This window comes from Myxine glutinosa, chromosome 1 (genome assembly GCF_964187855.1).
Source record: "Myxine glutinosa chromosome 1, kmMyxGlut1.1, whole genome shotgun sequence".
Classification (NCBI taxonomy): Eukaryota; Metazoa; Chordata; class Myxini; order Myxiniformes; family Myxinidae; genus Myxine; species Myxine glutinosa.
Genome location: NC_136261.1, coordinates 271,932,474 through 271,951,911, shown reverse-complemented (window position 1 = coordinate 271,951,911; position 19,438 = coordinate 271,932,474). Strand labels below are relative to the sequence as shown.

Here is a 19,438-nt window from a genome sequence, read left to right as displayed (position 1 = left end):
ACTTACTTTTTCACATGACTGTATATAAACAAGATCCTTGTCTGCTTTCATGGTTTTGAGATTGAAACCCATGCTTGGTTGTGTCAATAAATATTCAGAAACTATATGTCTGTGATGAAATTGGTTTGAGAGATGCATTTGGTATTTCTCTAAAAAATATGTAGGCCAAAATAGAGTTCTTGAGAAACACAGCTGTACGTACTGTATTTTAACCTTGAAAGCGATGAGTAGACATTCTATTTGAGATTGTCGTTTGGCAATGTAAATGCGGATTCATCTTCCTGAAAGCAAGGGCTTCGGTGCAAAGTCAAACAAAGCTCCAAAATATAAATTCCAATTGTACAATAAAGCAACCATTCTGCTAAATGCTATATTTCCTTTAAGATTTCTTATATTCGCAAAACTGAGTCGGAATGCTTGTGTGTATATTTGGAAATTATTGGGAGGGTATAAATGAACAAAAGTAGGAACCACCTTTGGAGGCCATTTTTCCCCACGGAGCAGAGTTTGGCCTTTTTCGGTCACCGTGGTCCCCTTTTTGAAGCAATGTTTGATGGCCGGATGCCCTTCCTGCCACCAACCCTGTTAGTCGCCTCTTGCGACACACAGGGAATTACCAGTGACCTGGTACTCAATTTGCCGACCTCGGAAGGATGACAGGCTGAGTCAACCCCCCTGGCGTTAGTTCAGCGATCGACCGGGATTCGAACCCAGGATCCTAGGATCCCAAGCCGGCACCCTAACCGCTAAGTGAATAAAAAGTAGAGGGTCATTAAATTGCCATAAAAGGAAGTAAAATAACAAAAATATGTACCCAACTAAAAAAACGTAGCTGCTCACTAACCCAGATAATAAGTAAGCAACAATGATAAATGGAGCCAGAACGCAAAGAATAAAAGAATAAAAGTAAATGAAGTACCATTCATGGATATTCTTACCAGAATCTTTTTCGGTGCATCGCAAGTTGGCTGCAGGCTTGGTGTTGGTTTTGCTTGTGGCACCATCTCCTTTCCGGTCCCCCACACCACTCCGTCTTCTTCGTCCTTTTCCAGCCTCTAAGGACTTTAGTCGCTTAGAGTGCTTGTTTCCTTTAAAGTGTGCGCTGGCCTGATGCTGCAACCAGTGTTCATGCATTCACTCAAGGAAAGTCAAGCTGCCAAAAGCTGTACAATTGGATGTTCAAAAAGAACCCTTTAAAAATGCATGGTCAATAAATAGGGGATACAAGGTGGAGTCCATTGGGATGGTACACTTGAAGGCCCCAATGCAGTTACATAGCACACAATTCTCCATAAGCAAAGCCAATAGTCACCATAGCCAAAAAAATGAGCAACGTCAAAAATCTGAAATATAAACACATTTCTCTTTCTGTCATTATTTCTTTGACAGAACCTATAGGAATGCTTCCTCACCTCGGAATTGAAGCGGATTTGACAGAGGTTACAAGTGAACAACTGTCTCCGACGAGGCATGAGAGGCACACCAAATGTATGTGTGACCACGGCCTTCTGCACTGGGTCCATCTAAGGACACAAGAGGCACCATCGGCCCCTATCACCCATTTGTTCAAAATGTGACTGTGCATTGTAAGTTATGTAGAAAGTATAGTTAACAGACTTGGAAGGAGCATACTGAAGTAATGCAAATATTGTAAAATGTTGAAACCTGCAGGAATTTATTTTGCCATTTTGTGATCTCTGCATTTAAATAAATCAAAATTAGGTTTATGGTGGAGCTAAACAACACAGGAGTGGGTTGTCACCAGCATTGAAGGGCAGAATGGAACAAGCGGACATTCTACGGAATGTGCAAATATGATCTGTAGCAAAATTTAAATCATATATATTTAAGAACTGGAGACGTTAATCAATGTTCATAATTTATATCATAATAAACTTTATTGAGCCTTCAAGATACTGCATTCTTATTGCTAATGAAGAAATTGCTACTACGTTTCTCTCGACTAAAATGCACCCTGGAAAGCCATTCCAAGGCATGCACTTGAATGTTCCAGTCGGTGAATAATTCAACTTGCTATTGAACCCGAAAACCATGCTTGGCTCTCTGCTCGGCTCTCTGCTCTCGGCTCTCTGCTCACCTTCACTCTTTCATTCCTCTTTTCTCCCGCCTCTGGAACAAACTCCCACACTCACTTCAATCACACTCCTCCCTCCAGGTCTTCAAAACAGCTGTTCACCACCATCTCTTATCTTCCCCCATCCAAAACCTTGATCTTTTCTACCCCCACTAATTCACCCCAGATCCACCTTGTTTGAAATTCCAACTTCTTTCCTGGAAGTCTTGGCAGTGTCCATATGTTTTATATCTCTCCCACCCCCCCCCCCTTCCCATGCCTCCCCCCCAAAGCCCTCTCCCTCCCACAGTTCTCTCGATGTCTCCATGTCTCTCGGTCCCTGCTCTCAAATGTTGTGTTTGTGTCCTTCCCCCCCTCTCCCCATCTTGTCTACCGCTCCCGATGTTATTTGTTTTGTGTGTCTGTTTGTCTTTCTGTGTGATTAATGTTCGCTCTTTCACGAGCCTCGATCTTGTATACAAAAAAAAAACAAAAAAAAAAACAACTGCTGTTGAGTTGGTGAAGACATGGCAGGCCAGAATAATCTGTTTATCACATGCTTAATACCAAAAAAAGCATTCATAGCAATAATGTTTACTCTTTGAATTCAAGCTGATGAGTAAGCTTATTACACACATGAGAGATCTCCTGAAGAATAATTTCAAAACTAACATAACTTAAATTGTCTACAAAACACAAGATGAAAAAAAAATGATTGCACTAAGCAATGTTTAAGATTTACAAGTGGCTATCATTTTTGGGATTATACTACTCTCTTGAAGCATTGCAAAATTGTCAGTATTGTTATCTATTTATACCAGCAAGGTAAAACTCCAACAGGTTCGTAGATGTCTCACATGAGCAATTTTTTGGAATTTGTATTGGTAAAAATGGGAATTCAGTATAACTATTCAGTGAGCAGATATCGCATTGGGTGGACCCGGTAACCTTGGCAACCCCGTTACATTCCACCAGCTAAGATTTCCAATCCATGCTTGTTGTACCTCCAAAGTACTGCTTGGGAGGGAGGGTAAAATTATGGAAGCTCGGCTGGGAAACTAATTTAGGCACTTTTTGAGCCTACTGCCTCATTGAAGATCACCAAAGTCCTTTCCATGCCAACCACAGTACAGGTACTTATCCCTCTCCACGTGGCTTCTTCAGCCGACGCGCCCCCTCTCCTATACTTTCCCGAGCTTTGCTGCCGGCAAATTTCCATTTGGTATTTCTCACAGCATTTCATTTTCCCATTCGATGATCCATAGATCAGTAGTTTCAGTAGGAGAAAGGTCAGATATGGGCACAAGTATTGCAGCGGGGCCTGCATGGGGTCGTGGACACGAATGCATCACCTGTGATGTTCTTGTATGCGAGTCCAGGGTGTAGATCAAGAAAGTAAAAAGGCATTCGGTGAGGTCTCGGAACAAGGCATTGTGTTCTGTTGTTCAGAGGGGCCGTGTAATGAATATTAATGTCATGTTCGGGAGCGACTCGAGTCGTACCTCCTCAGGAGTCTTCTTCAAAATGTCTACATGGCTCTTGAATACCTTATGTCGTTATGGATTCAAAGGCAGGGCATGTTATTACCGTGTCCGGACTTCTTCCTCATCACTTTGGCATCTGGGTGAATTGATCCAAGCTTATAATTTGGTTTGGCCTCTTCCTCCTCCATCTTGTCGTTACCCGAGCACTTGCCAATATGCATGCACAGCAAACCATGCCTGTGTATCTGCCATAGGACTACAAACTCGTGGTTCATGTTGTGGATCTTGGAGAACTTTAGGCCATTGAAGTAGAGGTGGGGCACGTGGTTTGCCTCACCAAGGATGATGTCCAGCTGTCGCAAAAGGCCAAAAGCTGCAGACAACTGTTACGGATTCGGCACTTATTATTATTATTGCTGTTATTATTATTATTGTGGGTTCTAAGTATTATGGGTATTGTTGTTTAAGGGAAATGGTTATTGTGATTAAAAGGTTAAAAGCGCTCATGATAAAAATGAGACAGGAAATCGGATCGTGATCCAGAAGAGAAAAAGAGGGAGGAAGAAGACGTCGTGAGGAGTGAAAGGCGTTCTGAAAAAGCTCCGTACCTAGCCTGGTCGAGCGTACATGGCGAGTGAACTTTGAGTCCTTGAAAGGAATCTCGGGCCATCGGTGTTATCGCTGGGGTTGTGGAAAAGCCTGCGAAGCCAGGCACAAGGGTGAAATTCCAGAGAATCTTCACCTTAAGGCCGCTGCTCGAGTGAGAGCCATCCGCCATTTTGTCCCGCGTGCTACCTTCATCGGAAAAGGTTTTTGTCGTGTCGGTTGGGCTTATCCTCCGGTGGTTTGCCGGGGACGGCTGTGCAATAAAGCGGCGTCTGAAGATTGCCCTGCGGTTCGCTGATTGAACGGCAAATGTATACGCGCGCGTCTTTGGAGATTTCCCTTTCTACCGCGAGTGCTGGGTGTTGGACCACGTGACTACTGTGTCGCTTCGACCGTCTACGCCTTGGTTGCTCTTGATAGGACATTGGTTCAACGATCGCCGGAGCGCATCAACTTCGCCTTGGAGGGTTATAGAGACATTGCGGAGGGCTCGGTTCCATTTCCTGGGAGTGCCGTGAGTTTGGGGTTACGTTACTAGATAAGGTGGTACCATCTTAAGATATTTATTGTATTGTATTGTATTGTATTATTCCCGTGTGATTTTTAATATATTCTTTTTGTTGATAACCATTGGTGTGGTTTCCTTATTGATTTGGATTGTTTCCGTTGAGGATTTCATGGATGGTTTCAGTAGTGATTGATTTCGACACGGAATAACATCTATATCTTTCTGCCGGGGTTCCTCTCAGGGTTCGGGGGTTACCGTGACCAGGAGATTGCAGAGGACCCCATAACAGAAATTGGGGGCTCGTCCAATTGACTCGTGGGCTCGAAATTGGGTCTGTGTCCGGGATATAAAATTCCCTAAATTTAGTCCGGGAAGGAATTCCCTAACATTCCCAGAATTCCCAAATTTGGAACTTGTTCCAACATTCCCAAATTTTTCCCCAAAAAAAAAATTGTTTTTTTTTACATTTCTTGTGTGAAGGTTAACAGGTGTTAACAATAGTCACCATGGAGTTTGACGCAGAGAAGTTTTCAGTGACCCCTAGTGAAGCACAGTTCAGAGCTTTAGTAAAATCGGACCTCTGGAAATTGGCCAAACATTTTAGCTTGGAGGTCCGAACTAATATGAAGAAGGCAGAGATGCAGACAGTGGTGATACAATCTATGGTGGGATTAGGAACATGGGAAGAGGTAGCCTGGGATTGGGTACCAGAAGAGCAAGAAAATGTGGAGCTCTGGAAACTGGAGATGCAATTACAGAGCCAGGAAAGGTTAAAAGCAGAGGAAAGGAATGCAGAAAAGGAAAGAGCAGAACAGGAAAGAGAACTCCAGGAAAGGTTAGAAGAGAAAAAAACGGAGGAAAGGAGAGTTGAAAGAGAACTCGAGGAAAGAAGAGCAGTACAGGAAAGAGAACTCCAGGAAAGGTTAGAAGAGAAAAAAGCACAAGAAAGAGCAGAGAAAAGGAGAGTTGAAAGAGAACTCCAGGAAAGGTTAGAGGATAAAAAAGCAGAGGAGAGAAAAGCCCAAAGGGAGTTAAGGGACCGTGAAATGGCGCTTCAGCAGGAAATTAGCCTCAAGGAGCTGGATGTAATGAGAGAACGAGGAGAGGTACCATCCATGCCGACTGGTTCGACAACTAGTCAGAACACCTGGGATGTTGGCAGACATGTGAGGCTGGTTCCACCCTTTAATGAAAAGGAGGTAGCCAATTTTTTTTCACACTTTGAGAAGGTGGCTCAACTGCTAAACTGGCCTGAGGGGTCCTGGACCATATTAGTGCAAAGTGTTCTGGTGGGTAAAGCTCAAGATATTTATTCGGCTTTACCGATTGACCAATGTGCAGATTATGAGATTTTGAAGAAAAACATTCTCAAGGCCTATGAATTGGTCCCGGAAGCTTACCGGCAAAAAATCCGGAATGCCAGGAGGAGGGAGAGTGAGACCCATGTGGAGTTTGCCAGAATGAAAGAAACCATGTTTGATAGGTGGTGTGATTCAAAAGGGGTTGGGAAAGACTTCGAACTATTGCGACAATTGATCCTGGTGGAGGAATTCCAACAGTGTGTCCACGAGGACATTAAAGTTCATCTGGAGGAAAGGAAAGTACCAAAGCTGTATGAGGCAGCAACCATGGCAGATGACTATGCCTTAACACACAGGATGGGGTTCCACAAACCCAACTTCTCGCCCAGACCTAGCCAGGGGAGCTTTGGTACATCAGGGGCGGAGAACGAAAATTCATGGGGGCGGCCTCGAGATGAAAATGAGGACCACTCTGATATCATGACTTCTAAAAATCGGAAGACTGCGGTTCCAAGACAGACCTATCGTCCAGGGGGCTCGAGGCAGACCGCCACCCCCATGCCTTGGCAGACCACGAGGTTCTCCTCCGGGCCTACTTGCGCTTTTTGCCATAAACCTGGACACTTGATGTCCCACTGTTATGCTCTGGGAAAGGAAAATCAGGAGCGGAGTTCGACTAGTACGACTCCAAATGCAATGGCCATTGTGAGAAATCACCCTCAAAAGGGTTACCAACCATTTATTTCAGAGGGGTTTGTGTCACTGGATGGAGCCTCGACTAACCGGAGACCTGTTAGGGTATTGAGGGACACAGGAGCATATCAATCTTTAGTGCTTGAAGGCATCTTGCCATTGCCTGAGGAGACGGCAACTGGTGATAGTGTTCGTTTACAGGGGATTGGTGGCTGTGTTAGTGCTCCACTTCATGTCATCCATTTGGAGTCCGATTTGGTGTCAGGAACGGTCACCGTCGGTTTACAAGCCACTCTTCCTGTAGAAGGAGTATCTTTTGTTATCGGGAATGATTTGGCCGGTGGCCAAGTTTCTGGTAACCCGATGGTTGTTGAAAAGCCTAGTAGGAAGCGCCCTGAAGAGAAGAGGAAATACCCTGAAACTTAGTGTCAGCACATGCACGTCAGGGATGGAGGCGAAATTGGCAAGCTCTTTGTAGGGGGACTGAACTTCAAAACAAAGGAAGATGTTCTGGAGTCTGCCTTCAGCAAATATGGACCGCTTCTGGAAGTGCTGCTGCTAAAAGACAGGGAGACACAAAGGTCAAGAGGGTTTGGCTTGGTCATGTTTGAAAACTCAAAGGACGGCAGAGTTGCAGAAAAGGATCTGAATAGCAAGGAGTTGGATGGTCGGACCATCACAGTAGGGAAGGCATTTCCTAGGGGTCGAGGGGGCTACAGAGGAGGACCACGGAGTAGTAGTGGTGGTGGCCGCAATCGATATTATTATGGAGGCTTCCAGAGTTATGGCAGCTCCCGAAGAAAGGATTATCAGAGCAGTGGCCGAGAAGGAGACCGCCATTCATGTGACTACAGTGACAAGTGGTCCAACCGTGATTGTTAGGAAAGTTAGAAAGAGCTGAAGCACTGAATGCTGCGGAGCAGCCGAGCCAAGATTCCTACACGGATTAACCGTGAACGCCACGTTCCTAAAGGCGTCCATGTCGTGAACTTTCCTACACGGACTAACCGTGAACTCCACGTTCGTAAAGGCGTCCATGTAGTGAATATGTCCAGGCCTCACCACCCAACCACCATGGAACCTGGCCCTCAGCTCGGCCTCCCGGAAAAAGTTCTATCGATTTGCTTGACTTTGGATTTTTTGATCAACCCCTTAACCTTCATTCAAAAGAAACTAAAAGTAAAAATCAGAGGTTGAGGAGATGGAGTTTGGCTTTGCAGGGGTTCCACTTGGAAATTGAACATGTAAAGGGCAGGGACAATGTCATTGCTGATGCCTTGTCCAGAGGGAATTAACGTTGGAAATCTCTGTGGGTTGTGTGAAATTTTGTTGCTTTATTTCTGGGGAAATATTGATTGTTGTTGCTCACGGGAATTGATGAATTGGTTGTGAGTTTACTTTTGTTGGTTTAAAGAGTTTGCCGGCAAAGAAAGTTTTCGCTGTGTTCAAACTTTCTTTCTTGAGGGAGGGAAGTGTTACGGATTCGGCACTTATTATTATTATTGCTGTTATTATTATTATTGTGGGTTCTAAGTATTATGGGTATTGTTGTTTAAGGGAAATGGTTATTGTGGTTAAAAGGTTAAAAGCACTCATGATAAAAATGAGACAGGAAATCGGATCGTGACCCGGAAGAGAAAAAGAGGGAGAAAGAAGAAGTCGTGAGGCGTGAAAGGCATTCTGAAAAAGCTCCGTACCTAGCCTGGTCGAGCGTACATGGCGAGTGAACTTTGAGTCCTTGAAAGGAATCTCGGGCCATCGGTGTTATCGCCGGGGTTGTGGAAAAGCCTGGGAAGCCAGGTACAAGGGTGAAATTCCGGAGAATCTTCACCTCAAGGCCGCGGCTCGAGTGAGAGCCGTCCGTCATTTCGTCCCGCACGCTACCTTCATCGGAAAAGGTTTTTGTCATGTCGGTTGGGCTTGTCCTCCGCTGGTTTGCCGGGGACGGCTGTGCAATAAAGCGGCTTCTGAAGATTGCCCTGCGGTTCACTGATTGAATGGCAAATGCATACGCACGCGTCTTTGGAGATTTCCCTTTCTACTGTGAGTGCTGGGTGTTGGACCACGTGACTTCTGTGTCGCTTCGACCGTCTACGCCTCGGTTGCTCTTGATAGGACATTGGTTCAGCGATTGCCGGAGCGCATCAACTTCGCCTTGGAGGGTTATAGAGACATTGCGGAGGGCTCGATTCCATTTCCTGGGAGTGCCGTGAGTTTGGGGTTACGTTACTAGATAAGGTGGTACCATCTTAAGATATTTATTGTATTGTATTGTATTGTATTGTATTATTCCCGTGTGATTTTTAATATATTCTTTTTGTTGATAACCATTGGTGTGGTTTCCTTATTGATTTGGATTGTTTCCTTTGAGGATTTCATGGATGGTTTCAGTAGTGATTGATTTCGACACGGAATAACATCTATATCTTTCTGCCGGGGTTCCTCTCGGGGTTCAGGGTTACCGAGACCAGGAGATTGCAGAGGACCCCGCAACAGAACTGATATTGTCGTGTCACTATAACTTTAATAGCTGTAGACAGGTTGTGGCTTAACGGTGGGGCATAAAAGGGGAGTTCAGGGCAAATTTTTGAAGGACTCTAGTTAAGTGACTTCTCAGCCCCAAACAAGCAATCAATACAGTGTTCTGACAAACCATCAAAACGTCCAAGGTCAAGGCCATAATGAAGCAGATGGGCCTTTACATCTCCGTTGATGACGGGATGGATCAGTTTTGGGATATGAAGGATAGAGAAATGCTGGCCCAAATCACCATCAACGTGGAGCAGGCTGCTGTGCAAGCAGCAATACCGGTTGTTATGCAGGCAGTCAAACATGCTGGTGTATCAAGAGATGAAGTGAATTTTTGTCTTCTCAGATCACAATTCAAGCAGGATTAACTTGAACTATATATATTAGGAAAGAGAACCTGAGAATCACTGGTCTCAGAGTCAGAGGAGGAGAATGAGGAGGCCTTGATAGAGAAAGTTTTAAAGGTAATGACAGACACAGAGGTACAGCTAGCTCTCTCTTGCCGATATTTCAACTTGCCATTGTCTTGGCCCTCCTCCCAGAGCAAATCAAGTCAATGCACAAAGATCAGGACAGACAATTGGATGTTTTTCCACCAGAAGAAAGAGAAATGAACTCTATAACAATAGGTTCAAACTGAAGGGGAAGAAGGCATCAAGAGGAGTCGTCATCAACGACGATCTTACTTATATGAGATATGCTGTCTTGAGTACAGCAAAGAAGGCGCACTCAGAAAGCCCCCTCACCCCAAAGAAGGCAAAGAAGGCCCCATGAAAGGGGTCATCACCATAAATGGAAACATCATTTGCAAAATGACTGATGACTCCTACAAAACGCTGCATACTCCCGATGACTTGTTTGATGTTGACATTGAGGAAGTGAAATATGAGGACTTTGGACTTCATCATCCAGTATGATGATTTTATAAAGTTTATACATTATGGTTAAATTTATTGAAAATGATTCTAAAAGGTGATGATAATGAAAGTTTGATTGTCAAGTTTTTTCCAATTATGGCTGAATAGTTTTGATTCCGTTTTAAATGAAGTATGTACGTAAGAATGCATTTAATGTTTCCCACATTAATATAAGAACATTAAATAAAAGTATTGAGGGTCTCAGATTATAATATGAACACTGTATAGAAACAGACTTCCTTCACATGTCACCAAATACGTTAGCTACATAGAAACACATTTCCACATAGAAACAGACAGGTGTATCAGAAGTATGCCAAGTTTTGTCACCAAATACGTTAGCTACATAAAAACACATTTCCACATAGAAACAGACAGGTGTATCAGAAGTATGCCAAGTTTTGTCACCAAATACGTTAGGTCTGAAAGGTTACTCATTGGAATTAAATTGTCGTAATTCTGCACGGTGAGGAGGTGTTGGAGCCTTATATTCATTAAATAATTAAATATAAGATTTTAAAAGGTGATGTTAAGCATGCAGAATTGATTTGCCTCCAGACAGAAATTGAAAAAAAAAGGTTATTACCCTGCGCTCGCAAAGCGAAAAGCAGGGTTAAGCATTCAGGTAAGTACATAAGTGTTTGCATTTTAAAAATTCATTTTCTCGGCAACCGTTGGTCCGATTGACATGTAATTTTCACCATAGGCTCCTCCTGTGGAATATTTGAATGATTATGACGTCATACGACACGTGGTACAGGCGCCATCTTGGAAAAAATTTGCACCTCTATCTCTGAAACTACTCCATGGAAAAAATTGAGACCTGGCTCATTGTCAACTACTCCCCATGGGGAATAAGATATGTTAATGATGATGTCATAGGTGCCTTCGTTATGATGTCATAATTCGACAAATACAACACTTATACATCCGATCATTATGAATTCTTTTTTCAGCAACTGTTGGTCTGATGGACACTAAATTTTCACCATAGGAGCGCCTCCTCCTTTAAAATATTATAATGATAATCATGACGTCATAGGTCATGTGGTACAGGCGCCATTTTGGAAAAACCGAAAAATGTTGCACATCTATATCTCCAAAACCACTGCATGGAAAAAAATGAAAATGACTCATTGTAAAGAACTCCATATGGGGAATACGTGCTGTTAACGATGATGTCATTGGTGCCATAATTATGACGTCATAATTCGACAGGGACAACGCTTAGTTTGATCAGTTTGAAATGTATTGAGCGTGATCTATGCAACAATTATATTAGAGGATATAAATTTATGATGTCATCGCTCACGTGGTCTGGCAGCCATATTGGATCAAAGAAAAAAAAAGTTTAAAAACAGAAGAGTTGGCTTGCAACAAGTTGACTGCGCAGGGTAAGTATTCTATGAATATCATCTAGTTATAGGAGATGTGTATAGGAAACCAAATACAGATATAGTTAAGTTTCAAAATAGTTTGCTTTGTACACTAGAGAATATGAAAGTAGATAAAACACCGTGCATTTTGATGCATGATTTCAACATTAATATTCATAATTTAGAAAATTATGCAGAATTAGTTCTTACATCACTACAATGCATAGGGATGCAACAGTTAATACAGACATGCAGTAGAGTCACAGACTTTGGTCTCTTTAATTGATGATATTTATACTAACTTCTCTTTAAAATGTATACATGTGGGGACTATTTTTACAGATATATCTGATAATTTCCCAACCTTTTGCCATTTTTGAGAACAGATTAGTAGAAAGACGGAAAGAAAGAGTAAGCTATAGATCCTACAAACATTATGATAAGGTCTATTGTCAAGATCTTTCTGTTGAAACATGGCAAAGAGCGATATAATGTATTGATATGGATAAAGTGTATTTTTTTGAGTCTTTTAAAGAGACTTGCGACAGACATGCACCTTTCACGATGAGATGCATTCATTGGAAGAAGAATAAAAAGCCGTGGATTACAAAAGCTATTAAAAAATATATTAAGACCAAGTATAAGTTATATTCTAAAGGCATAACGTCGAACCATAACGAGGAATATTTGGCTGGATATAAGAGGTATCAAAATACTTCAGCAACTGTCTTAAGGAATGCAAAGAGAGTGTATTATAGCGGGTTATTTATGACTCACAGAAAAGACACTGGTCAGACATGGAGAACTATTAATGATTTGCTTCACAGTGGAAATCGGAGATCAAAAGCCACTCATGTTGAGAAGCTGTGTATGTGTGGAAAGACATGGGAGGGAAGAAGTATTTACATCTGCTATAGAAATAGGGGAAGCCTTTCATGACTTCTTTATAATGTTGGTCTTAATTTAGCCCCAAAAAACCTGATATTGCTGTAAATGATAATTTTAGTAAATATCTTGCTCATGAAGTTGGATGCTCATTATTCTGGAAACACATTACAGAATGGGAGGTTGAGGATAAACTCACATCTTTGAGAGAAGATAAAGCATGTGGCTATGATAATATGCCAGCGAGATTGATAAAAGATGCAGCACATTTTATTGTAAAACTGCTAACATATATTTTAAATCAGTCTTTCTTGATGGGAAGATTTCCAGAATTAATGAAAATATCTAACACCAAAATATAAGAAAAGACAAAAAGACAATCCAGGTAATTATCGACCAATGGTAGGATTAACCGTTTTAGCCAAGGTGTTTGAAAAATTGGTAAATGAAAGAATACTTTTTTTTTTTTAATGAATTGCGCATTTTATAAACAGTTTGGTTTTCGGAAAACAATACAGTACTAAATTATTCTGAATAAATTTAGCAAATGATTAAATTTTTGGATTAGGTAAGAATAACTCTTGGAGTGCTTATAGACTTCCAAAAAACATTTTTCTATACCTATACATTTTCCTATACAATTGATCATGGGATTTTTAATGTGGTAAATTGGCACATTATGGTATATGAGGATTACCTTTACAGTGGTTTAGAAATTATTTATTAAATCGAACTCTATTTGTAAATTATTGTGGAGAAAATTCCTTTAAAATGCCAATATATTGTGGTGTTCCACAAGACTTGGTCTTGGGACCAACTTTGTTTCTTGTTTACATAAATGATTTGTCAAATGTCACTGACTTTTAATTTTACATTATTTGCAGAGGATTCCAATTCATTTAATACTTTCCCAAAAGGCAAAGCTACAGTGGATTTAAAAGAATTAAGTACAAGTTGGTGTAATGTAAATAAACGTACAATTAATTTATCAAGGACAGATATGCTTATTAGAGGACGAAGGAAAACTATTGCAGTACACAGAAGGCACACGATTGCAGAAACAACAAAAACTGAGGTTGATGATACATCATTTGTTGGGTTGATTTATAAATAAGCACCGCAATAGGAAAATCATATTGAGAAGGTTAATAAATGTACCTGGCAAAAAGTTGGTATTTTATTCAACAACAACAACAACAACAGACATTTAAAGGCCATTTTCCCTGATGGTTAGCCTTGCGGGCCCCATGACAATCTTCTCCATTTTGCCCTATTTTCTGCATCTCCCCTTGTTAACCCCTTTGCCCACATTTCTTCTTCCACCACCTTTAGCCAAGTCTTTATCGGTCTACCCCGTCCTCTACTTCCTTCGACATTCATTTCCATCACTCTTCTCAACCAGTCACTTTCATCCTTCCTCAACACATGACCAAACCATCTCAACAGCACTTCACAGCATCCATCACAGGCTCTACTCCCATCATCTTTCGCAATTCATCATTTGTCTTCCTCTCTCCCAACGATACTCCACACATCCACCGAACCATTCGCATTTCCACCCTTTCCAGCCTTCGTTGCTGCTCTACATTCTTTATCCATGTCTCGCTCCCATAAATCATAACACTTCTCACACATGCAGCATACACCTTTCCCTTCAGCTTCAACGACACTCCCTCCTCATCAGCACGCCACTCAGTTCCCGAAACTTCTTCCATGCACATCTCACTCTAGCAACCGTTGCCGAGTCTGATCCACCTTCACCATTCAGCATGTCTCCGAGGTAGCAAAATGTTTTCACACCTTCCAGCTTCACACCGTCTCCAAGATGCAACTCAACATTTCCTCTATCTGAAGCTCCCTCTGTGCACACCTTACACTTAAATGTAGCTGCCACACTGGTTACTGACCCCCCTCAGACCACTAAATTTTTGATGAACCCACTCAGCACACATTGTACATTGAATGGAGTTCACTCCGACACCTTTCCTGCACACAGCACATGGCCACTTCCCAGTTCTTTCCACCTCACCACATGCCTTACCACTTCCCATCACCTTCGTCTTTCCGATATTCACCTTCAGACCTTTTGCATCCATACATTCCTTCCACTTGTTCATCTTCTCCTTCAGTCCATCCATACTCTCCCCAATCAACACCAGAGCGTCATCTGCATACAACAACTCCCATGGTAAACCCTCCTTTACGTTTCGAGCCAGCACCTCTATCACAGCTACAAATAGTAGTGGACATTGTACCGACCCCTGATGCATTCCTACTTTCACCTCAAACTCACCACTGTTCCCGTCCTTTGTCCTTGCAGCTGTGCGCGCTCTCTTGTACATTGCCATCACTACTCTGATGAACCATTCCTCCACTCCTAACTTCCTCAATGCCCATGTCACTACTTCATGTGGAACCCTATTGAATGCTTTCTCCAGATCAACAAACCCAAGAAACAACATCTTCCTCTTCTCCATGTACTTCTCCTGCAACTGCCTCACAATAAAAAGCGCGTATGTCATTCCTCTTCCTGACATAAATCCAAACTGCATTTCGTCGATCTTCACTTTCTTCCTTATCCTCCTCTCCAACACCCTTTCCAATACCTTCACTCCATGCTCCAATAACTTTATCGCTCGATACGAGCCACAGTCCAAAGGGTCACCTTTCCCCTTGTATAGAGGGACGAGGTTACTCAGTTCCCAATCCGCTGGAATGCGGCCTTCTTTCACCACCAGATTACAGATCTCTGTCATTCTCTTCACACCCCAACTTCCCGCTGCCCTCAACATATCTCCCACAACTCCCGTCGGCCCTCCAGCTTTTTGTACTCTTTATTGCTTTTATCGCTTCCTCAACTTTATTCTCAGTTATCTTCTCTGCCGATCCTAAAACTGGATTACTCTCCATGTTGCCATCCCATTCATTCTCTGCATGAATGGAATGTAACTCTAAATGTAATGATGTAATGTTAAATGTAATGTAATGTAAATGTAAATGTTTTAAAGGAATGTAACAAAAAGTTTGTGGCATTTCCATATATCTCTTCCATCTTCCTTTAATTCCATCTCGATCCACAATGACTTGTCCCACTTCATCCTTCAAGCAACTCACCCCCATTACATCACACCTCTCTTTTGCTATCTGCTTTGCAATCCTGAATACTGCTCTCTGGCCCTCTTCCGAATCCAAGCGTTCTCCGAACATTTTCCTACATGCCTCCTGCGCCTTTGCTACCTCTTTCTTTGCAGCCTTCTTGGCTGCCTTATAACTTTCATGCATTGCCTCTTCTGCCCCCGTCCTTTCGCTTTCTGCTACTCCTTGGACTTCTTCCTCTTCTCGTCAATCCTCTTTCCAACTTCATCATCCCACCACCATGTTTCCGAGTGCCTCCGTGGTCCTTTTGTCCATCCACATACCTCACCAACGGCTCCCATCAGACTATCTTTCATTGACATCCAACCACTTTCAAGCTCTTTAAAAAGTTGGTATTTTATATGGATTGCAAAACTTTGTCCCAAGACGCATTTTTATTTTTATTTTATAAAGCATTTATACAGCCACATATGAAGCGAGGGTACCCAATTTTTCCCTGATCCTGGTGGGGGCATCTAAACAAAATCGAAAATCCAAAATATTTTTCAGAAATGCGATATAGGGCTAAGTTGTAACAAAAAGTAGGACTCGATCAATACGAGAATATTTTTCAAAAACGGGGCGTTTGATGTACCCTAACATATAATGCCTTCACAAAGTATTCACACCCCCTTGACATTTTCACATTTTGTTGTGTTACAGCCTGAATTTAAAATGGATTAAATCGAAAGTTTTTGTTACTGATCGACACATAGTACCTCATAATGTCAAAGTGGAATTTAAAAAATATATAATTAAAAACGAAATACTTTGTCTTTTTAACTTTTAAACGATATGCATTTTTAACAGTTAATATCTGCAGATCATGGAGGTTGAGTATAATTTACTAGTGGGGGCACCTGTGGGAATCCCACGGGCATGGACGTGTGTGACATTTGGACATCTTGAATTTGATGATGCACCTGCACATTAGGGTGGTCCACAGATATATGTAGTATTTAATACTATTAAACATCCATGCTCCACAAGGCTGCCCTTGTTCCTATGTTTATACAGATCATATCAACCAAATATGAGGTCAATTGGAAAATATTTAGACGTTGCTCAAAAAATAACATTTTTTATTTATCCTGTTTTTTTCAGATTTTTTTTTTTTTTTTTTTTTTTTTTTTTTTGTATACAAGATCGAGGCTCGTGAAAGAGCTAACATTAATCACACAAAAAGTCAAACCGACACACAAAACACAAAAAGGGTGGCAGAGGAAGAGGGGGGGGGGCAGAGGAAAGTAGAAGGTTGGGGGAGGTGGAGGTATGAGATGGAAGGGAGACGAAGTGGGGAGGAGGCATGGCAGAAACTCGCAGCTCTTCCACAGTTTGGTTGCTGGGCAAGTCTGAAAAGGAAATAATATGTGGGGGACGACCAACCAAAGGACACACATTGCAGAAAATGGTGTACCATCACATACAAGAACACCATACAGTTCGTGAAAGTGCCAAACTTAGTGTACAAGCTGTGTGTGCATACTGGGAGAAAGCACGAATTCCAGTGCAGAGAGTAGATTCGTGTGAGCGCCAACTTTTGAAGTTGTATGATGCCCACAAACTGGTAAAGAAAAATAGAACCAAGACATTCGAAAACTATAGAGTGAAAGAGCAGATGTTCAAGGATGATCTTCAATCCCTCTTCGATATCTCACCAAATGATGCGCTTGAGAAAATGATGAATGAAGAAGACAAAGCATTCCTTATCATGCAGCGTGGGACCCCTCAAGTTCACGTATGGGATCTGTGGACAACACTCTGGCAGTGAAGGAGAACGGAAAACGTATCAGGCTTGAGAATGAAGATAAAAGAAAGAAGAAACATGCTGCTGAGACTCTAACAGCAATGCAATCTGTTCCACCAACATCGGCTGTGGTTGATGATGATGATGAGTCTGAGATTTAAAGCTCCGATTCAGGGGACAATGAATTCAAACTCCAAAGTCCATCTTCTGCCAAACGGACGAAAAAGGCTCCCATCAAGGTGATCACTCCAGCAATAGTGGCAACTCTGGACAGAGTAAATCTCTCAGATCGGCGTGCTATGTTTGTGGCCAGTGCTTTTGCACAATCTCTTGGTCATACCATTGAAGACAAGTGCAAGCCAACAATAATAAATAATTTGAGTAATTGAAAATAGATAATTATCTGTGAATTGATGCATGATGCCAAAAATTCTGTATCTTATTATTCATTAAAATTTGTCAACATTTTGAGCAACCTCTAAATATTGTCCAATCAAGCTCAAAGTTTCACCTCAAACTATTTTCTTCAATAGGAATAGCGGCAGGCTTGTGGAGAAATGAAAATCCAATCTTTAAATTTTTGGACCACCCTACTGCACATTCAGTTTTACAAAATGATTACTGGCAATTCATCAGATCCACAAATGATGCAATCCAGGGAATTTATTTACTTTACATAATATGTTACCCATCACTTATCTCCTTTCCCCCCCCATTCATCTCTTCCCCACCTCCCCCCCCCCTTCGTTCCAATCGTTCTGGAGACGACCCCCCCCCCCCCAGGGGGTCACTCCACTCCTCTCTCCCCTCATTCTTTTCCAACTCCTCCTCACTCCCTTCTAACTGCTCCTCACTCCCTTCCAACTCCTCCTCAATCCCTTCCAACTCCTCCCCACTCCTCTCTTCACTTTACTCTTCTCCCCTCACTCCTTTCCAACTCCTCCTCACTCCTCTCTTTGCTTGACTCCTCTCCCTTCACTCCCTTCCAACTCCTCCCCACTCCTCTCTTCCCTTTACTCCTCTCCCCTCACTCCCTTCCAAATCCTCCCAACTCCTGTCTTCCCTTTACTCCTCTCCCCTCACTCCCTTCCAACTCCTCCTCACTCCTCTCTTCCCTTTACTCCTCTCCACCCCTCACTCCGGCAGTTATTCCAATCGAGCAGGTACGGCAAATATTAGAGGTAATTGCCCTTTTCTCTTGGAGCAACACAGTGTAAATCCACCCCCTTGTCCTGCTCATTAATTTGCGAAATGTTTTGCAGAACAGTACACGCATGGTGACGTCATCCGACACCGCAATGATGATCTTTAACAATATTATCCGATACTTAATCCGGATTCATCCATTATTATGTACATTTTTGAAGTACTGTATGAAAACCCATGCGAAAACAAAAAAACTTTTTATTAAAGATTTCACGATTTTATTTCCTGTAGCTATGAAACGCACCTCATTTGGGCGGTGTATAAAATCGCTCCGAACGAAACAGGCATTACCTGGTTTCCTTTGCTTGAGTTGTAATCAAAATGTACCTTTGTTTCTTCAAAAAGTAATTTATGATCAAGACATGTTGATTCAGTCTTAAAATGCACATCAGAGGCCTGTGGCCCCCATGACTCTTCTTCTCTTTTAAATTTGAATGTATCGAAAAGCCTTTCGCTTTGTAAAGTAAAATTAGATTAAAATCAAACGTTATTAATAAATATTGTATTCCATAGTTAGTTTACATTGTTATGTACATTTTTGAAGTACTGTATTGTTTAATTCCATGGTTAGAAAAGAGTGGACTCACTTTACACAAACTCTGTATATACACCCCAGGAATATGTAAATATATAATTAGACTTTGGTTCGATCCCGAACTTCAGTATTCAGTCACTGTACTTTTACTAAATAATAATATAAATAACGAAGTCCTGGGATACGTTCTCTCCTCTCCTTCCCCTCTCTCCTTCCCCATGCCCACATCTCGTCCGACCAGTCGACACATTCAAAACGGCTGTTGGAATACATGTCGCCGATTTTCTCAACTTCAGCTGAAACTGAGACTTGAACCATCCCAGCGACTGTGATGGTGAATTAGAGTCGAGATAAAATCGTGAGGGTGACTCAATGAATGGCCTTTATGTGACAGGCCTTTGAAAATGCATTTTGTTCTATAAACGGCAACTTTAATCGAATT

General features: G+C 42.0%; 1 protein-coding gene across 2 annotated transcripts in view; it reads right to left on the bottom strand.

Moving 5' to 3' along the window:
• Nucleotides 1-19,438, bottom strand: part of LOC137437459 (zinc finger protein 385D) — a 952,094-nt gene that overhangs the window by 43,883 nt on the left and 888,773 nt on the right. For both annotated transcript variants that reach the window (XM_068131805.2, XM_068131812.2), the window contains exons 4-5: nt 1,413-1,523; nt 939-1,113 (exon numbers count right to left, since the gene is read on the bottom strand). In XM_068131805.2, the coding sequence (XP_067987906.2) occupies nt 939-1,113; nt 1,413-1,523 (286 nt within the window). The remainder of the gene's footprint in view (nt 1-938; nt 1,114-1,412; nt 1,524-19,438) is intronic.